Source organism: Peromyscus leucopus, chromosome 4 (genome assembly GCF_004664715.2).
Source record: "Peromyscus leucopus breed LL Stock chromosome 4, UCI_PerLeu_2.1, whole genome shotgun sequence".
NCBI lineage: Eukaryota > Metazoa > Chordata > Mammalia > Rodentia > Cricetidae > Peromyscus > Peromyscus leucopus.
The window spans coordinates 65,154,747-65,160,746 of record NC_051066.1 but is presented as its reverse complement, the minus strand read 5'-3'; the positions used below and the strand labels follow the sequence as shown (position 1 = coordinate 65,160,746).

Sequence of the window (6,000 nt, the reverse complement as noted above, 5' to 3'; positions counted from 1 at the left end):
GCTGACCAAGGCACTGACCTATAAGTATAGTGCAGAATGTCATTAGAAGTCATTTTATGGCTATGTTATCTTAGTAGAACAGTAGTATCTGGTTTTATACAAATTCCCTGGGCTATAGAGTCTCAGGGTTCTTAGTCACCCAAACCGCATCGAGTATGGGTTTAATCATGTGGAGTGGGCTTTAAATCAAATCAGATATTGGTTGTTACTCTCACAAATTTGTGCCATCATTGAACTAGCATATCATGCACGCAGGACACCATTGTAGATTGGAGGGCTTATGGCTATGCTGGAGAAGACATTCTCATTTTGTGTGTAAGCAATTTTTAAAGAATTATATCTTTGCCAGAGACCACTATAGAAAACCACAACCAATCAGAATACAGAGATGTGGAAACTTGTCCCAGTAGATGAATCTACAAAAACACCTCTACATTGAAAGCTCATGGTACACTGCAGAAGATGGAATAGAAAGACTCTGAGAGTCAGAGGAGTATGCTGTGAAGTGTCTCTCCTATTAATGCTAGAAGCTACACATAGTCTCACCAAAGTGATTGACCAAATGGGAGCTGAACAATGACAACATCAATGCATATGCCAAAATTGACAGGGAAAAATCTATGAGGCCTCACCCCTACACAAAGAACTATAAGGAACAGATGAAAGCTGGTAACTGAAGAGGTTATCTTCCCCAAGGAAGACCACACCAATTGGTTGTCTAGTGCCACATGATCAGCCCTAAAAACATAAATATAAGTCACATTATACAGAGTGAACAGGTTATACTTAGGAATATACATGTATATACATATAAATACATGAATTAAGTAACATTTATGAATTAAGAGGCCATGAATTTGAAGTAGAATTGAGGGGGTTTATTGAAGGATCTGGAGGAAGGAAGAGGAATGAAGAGATATGATTATAATCTCAAAAATGAAATAAAAAAAACACACAAATAGGTACACACAAAGAATCATATCTTTGAATGATAAGCTTAATATACCTTTCCTTCAGTTTCAATTTTGTTAATTTCTGAACAGATATTCATTATATATTGTCATATACTGATTTGAGGTCTGGAAAATACTTATTTTAGTAAGAGGTTAAGATGTTTTATTAGAAGAATTCTTAAGGGAGGTGGAAAACAGAGATTACAATGGACTTTGTGTAATAAAAGCAAAGAGATGAATAATGGGAGAAAAGAAGGGAACCATTTGGAGAAGAATGGCACACAGGAAATGTCAGCGTGAGGAAGGAACAATAAAACAAAATATAAAGGAACATGTATATAAGGATGCACGATCAAAGCCTTTACTCTGATGGTGCCCTAAAGCTTAATTATAAATAACTTTAAAGGAAAATCTCAATGTATCACAGTCACTAATACACTCAAACTTCTTATTTAAAATGTGTTACACTTTAGTACAGTTGTTAAGAATGAAATTCAGTGAAGGGTCTTCTTTTCCAGAAATCTATTCTCTGGAAAGTCAATCAACCCTCCACATGTCAGTTAACAGAGCATCATTCTTGTATTTAAAGTGCTTGTACTTAGAAGGCTTACATTTGAAATATAACCTTAACCTTAAGAGCATCCACCCCATTGTTCTAATATGTACTATTTGATGTGAAATTGCATGCTTCATATGACTTCAGTGTTCATAAGGGTCTCTCAATGACTCTTAAAACTACTGACTTTAGACTGCATTGAGTTACTATAAAGTAGCTAACATGTTTAAATCTATAGCAGTTACTTCATCTGACCCTCACTTTGAGGCTTTTCAACAGCTTTAAATCTGTTCATTACTAGATTCATTATAAATTGGCATTGTGTCTTGATTTTCTAAGGCTTCTGAATTTATGTGTACATATGTGAGCCTGATCAAATATATGTGTGCCATGTGCATTCAAGTGCCCACAGAAGTCAGAGGCATCAGATTCCCGGTACTACATTTAGTCAGTTGTAAGCCACCTGCTGTAGGTGCTAGGAACAAAAACTTGGGTCTTCTGAAAAAGCAATTAGCATACTCTTAACTGATGAGTCCTCCTCCAAAGTCCTATATTTAGCAAATATTAAGCTTAGCAGTCCTAGCATACTCATTCACACAAGTAATTTATCAGAATACATGGTATCATTATCTCTTAGAAAGAAGGAGGTTGTGAAGTATGAGCAAATTGGTACAGAAAATGGCAGTAGAGAACCACTGATCGTGTTGGTAAATATAGTTCTTCCTGGGAAGGAAGGCTACAATACATATTCTGTTCCCTGGTCATCAAGATCAGGATACTAAAGGGAAGAGTCCATATTCAGAATAAAAATGCATGGATCTGGATCACTTTCTAAATAAAATTACAAATATGCCTCACAGTGTACATCAAAAATGTCTGAGTTAAAACCATGTGCTTCCAGAATGTAGTGTAGGGAAACTATAGACACAACCTTCTTGACAACCCTACTTATTTCTGTTTTACTAAAAATCTCTTTTCCCTTTTCTTATTTCTTGAGTCATACAAACATTTTCAGCCTGTTACAGTCTCACATAAGCATCAACTAGCATAAAAAAATTAATGACTACTGTAACCAAATAGTGACTCCAATTTTCCCACTAAATAATAAATGCCTAGAGAGGGTGGAGGACATACTTGGAGAAAGCCTAAGGAACAGTAAATATGTGGACTCTGGAGTCATATTGTTTGTTACAAAATGATTTGTGTGTCATGAATGTATTTTTTATTTAAAAAATTAATAAAGATATCAAAATATACTTAAGGATACACAAATATGATGTTAAAATGATTAAATTTGTTCGGGAAGACACAGGAATGGTATCAGGAAGGCACAAAAAACCACTTTCAGTAATTTTCACAATTGGTAAGATCCTACAACATTTAAAAATAAGGTACACATACTTCAGGACATAGTTAATTAATACAAGTATGAAAGTTGTAAGAACACTTTAATTTGTAGGTCCAGACTTGTTCTTCTTACATATATGAATGTAAAATTTGTATGCTCTAGTGAATGCATATGAAACTGAGTGCTACTGGAAGTCGTGTGAAGTTAGTGAATTTTGACTAGGCTTGCAACGAAGCAAACACTCTGAAAAGCTATATGTGATATGCTGAAAAAAGTTACTATCTTCACTGGAACAATCTCTTTATTATAGATACATTTATCACAGCATCACACTGTAGACTTTGAATATAACAATAATATTTATTTAAAAACAAAGATACATCAAAACCACATCAAAGCATAGATACAACTGTATACAACGTTTCATATTGCAATTTAAAATAATATTATCCTTTTTTTGGTTTGTGATGTCCCAAACGGGGTGAAAACTGAGAACAAACTTAGTAGTGTTTTTTTTTAACAGAAATTACAAAAGAAAATTTTGATTATACCAAAATAAATTGCTTTTAAGCCTAAGTGAAATGTTGAAGTTGAATGTATTTTTTTGTAAATATGGTATTTATACATAAGTTCTTTGATAAATTCTTCACCAACATGAAGACAACATGAGAAACAACTATTGTTTGAAATATAAATGTAATTGTGTTCCTTGGTAATGAATATTATAGAAATATTTCTCCACTAGGGCTTAGAATGGTATGCAAGAATTAGAATCCTGCTGCAGCAGCAGCGGCATTAGCAGCAGAAGATCAGTTGAAATTGTTGTCTGCTGGTGTCATCAGCTAAGTACAGCTTCAGCCTGCTATCTAAGCACTCAAAATAAAACAGCAGAGGCCCTGACATAAGGAAGGGGAACACTCTTGAGGCAATGCATATGACACAGCCACCATCTCCACTATGCTGATGGGTTAGTGAACGATTGCCATCACAAAAACTTCCCTTTAGTCCCTGAAATTTGATATCACTCTTGTTCTTTTTTCATGAATGTGGATGATTTGAAATTCCCCATGTTGATATTTTTCTAGTCTTACTTCAATACTACCTGAGGAAAAAAATGTTCTAGGTGTCTTTGTTTATTGTTACTTGTAATATGAAAGAGTACCATAACCATTTTCACCTTCTAAACATTCTCTTGCCTTCAGCATTAAGGGCTAAGGCTCACACCTACCTTTGTCACAATCTCAGCTGAAAATTTTTTCTTCATTCTTCATTTCAGTGGTTTTTGTATAATTCAAAACATGCCTACATGAGCAGAAGGCAGGATCCCTTGTTAGAATTCATCTCTGGTTTTCAATTTAGTTATAACAAATTAATGAGGAAACAGCCTTATTTTATGTTGTTAGTGTTTTACACCAGAGCTTTTTTATAGAATTTTTCATCTCTGAATTTCTCAAGGTATATATCAATGGATTCAGCATGGGACTCACAACTGTATAAAACACGGCAATATATTTATCAATAGGAAAATTGGATACAGGCCTGGCATATATGAAAATACAGGGAGCAAAAAAGCAGACAACTACCATGATGTGTGAGCTGCAAGTGGACAGGGCTTTGCGTCTCCCTTCCTGACTATGAGTCTGAAGAGAGTTTAGGATGATCCCATAGGAGACTAAGAGAAAGGTGAAAATTCCCACACAGATTACTCCACCATTGGCAATAACAGTAATGCCCAGATAGTAGGTGTCAATGCATGCAAGTTCCAGCAACGGATTCATATCACACATGAAGTGATCAATGACATTGGGACCACAAAAAGGAAGTCTATACACAGACAGAACTTGAATCAGAGAGTGTGTTATGCCTCCAACCCCAGCTACCAGCAACAGGAGGATGCAAGCCTGTCGGTTCATAATCGTCAAATAGTGCAGTGGCTTACAGATGGCCACATAGCGATCATAGGCCATGAATACCAGAAGGAAGACCTCAACGCCACCAAATAAATGCTCTACGAAGAGCTGGACCATGCAAGCTTTGAAGGAGATAGTCTTCTTATTATATAATAAATCTATAATCAAATTTGGAGAGATGGTATTGCAATAAAAAGCATCCAGGAGTGACAGACAGGCAAGAAAGAAGTACATTGGGGAGTCTAAAGAAGGGCTGGCGATCACTGTCACTGCAATGAGCAGGTTTCCCAGCATTGTCACAATGTAAATGAGTGAAAACAAGACAAATAAGGCTTTTTGTCCAGCAGGATCTTGAGTAAGGCCCACGAAAATAAATTCTGTGACATTGTTACTCTGTCCCATTGACCTCTTTATGAGGAGGTTTGTTTCAGAGATGAAAAGTCAAAACAAGACCTGTCCTGAAGTATGTATATGGCCATGAATCTTTTTCAACATGAAATCTTTGTCTCCTTATTTTTTACAATGGTGAACTTGATAGAAATTTGTTAATAAGCAGTCCTGAATTCCTCTTCCAATAATCACAGTGGCCCTCCTGTTGATGATTCTTTTCCTCCTCGGGTATCTTAGTTATTTCTGCAAGTACAAGGGTCTATTTTAAGTCTCAGTATATCTCTATACTACAGTCAATGTACACACACTTATTTTAAAACAATGTTAATTTTGGCAAATATTTTATAAATGTTAGAAAAAGGCACCGGCTTTTCAGAAATCTACATGATGTAAATACCCTTCAATATGGGACTGGAGAGATGGCTCAGTGATTAAGAGTGCAATATTCCCTTACAGAGGACACTAGATCAATTCACAGCAAACACACAGTAGTTCACAATTATCTGGAACTTGTTCTGATTTACATAGGCACCAGGCATATATATGGTGCACATACATCATGTAGGCAGACATATAAAATATATTTGTTCTCTTATACTCTAATATACTTGGTATATGTAACTTTAAATTTTCTTGTATAAATATTACTTAAAAACTACATTTCTTTGTTAACGTGTCATACAAAATGTAACACACATGATTCAATGTAATAAATAAATAAATTGAATTTGTATGGCTACCCATGTAACAGATATGTGCTACCTTCCCGTGTGGAAAACAGTCAGGCTATAAAACTAAAGCAGACTTTAAACACTCTTTGTTCTTATTTATTTATCTGTTCTA

General features: G+C 35.2%; 1 protein-coding gene across 1 annotated transcript; it reads right to left on the bottom strand.

The window, feature by feature from the left end:
• Positions 1-4,248: 4,248 nt before the first annotated feature.
• LOC114693898 (olfactory receptor 4A5-like) lies at positions 4,249-5,169 on the bottom strand. The gene has a single exon (XM_028870444.1). It carries the CDS (start codon positions 5,167-5,169, stop codon positions 4,249-4,251), a length of 921 nt encoding a protein of 306 aa, XP_028726277.1.
• Positions 5,170-6,000: the final 831 nt, after the last annotated feature.

Excerpts from the sequence above, each read along its gene's own strand:
- LOC114693898 (XM_028870444.1), bottom strand. The coding sequence starts at position 5,169 with ATGGGACAGAGTAACAATGTCACAGAATTTATTTTCGTGGGCCTTACT.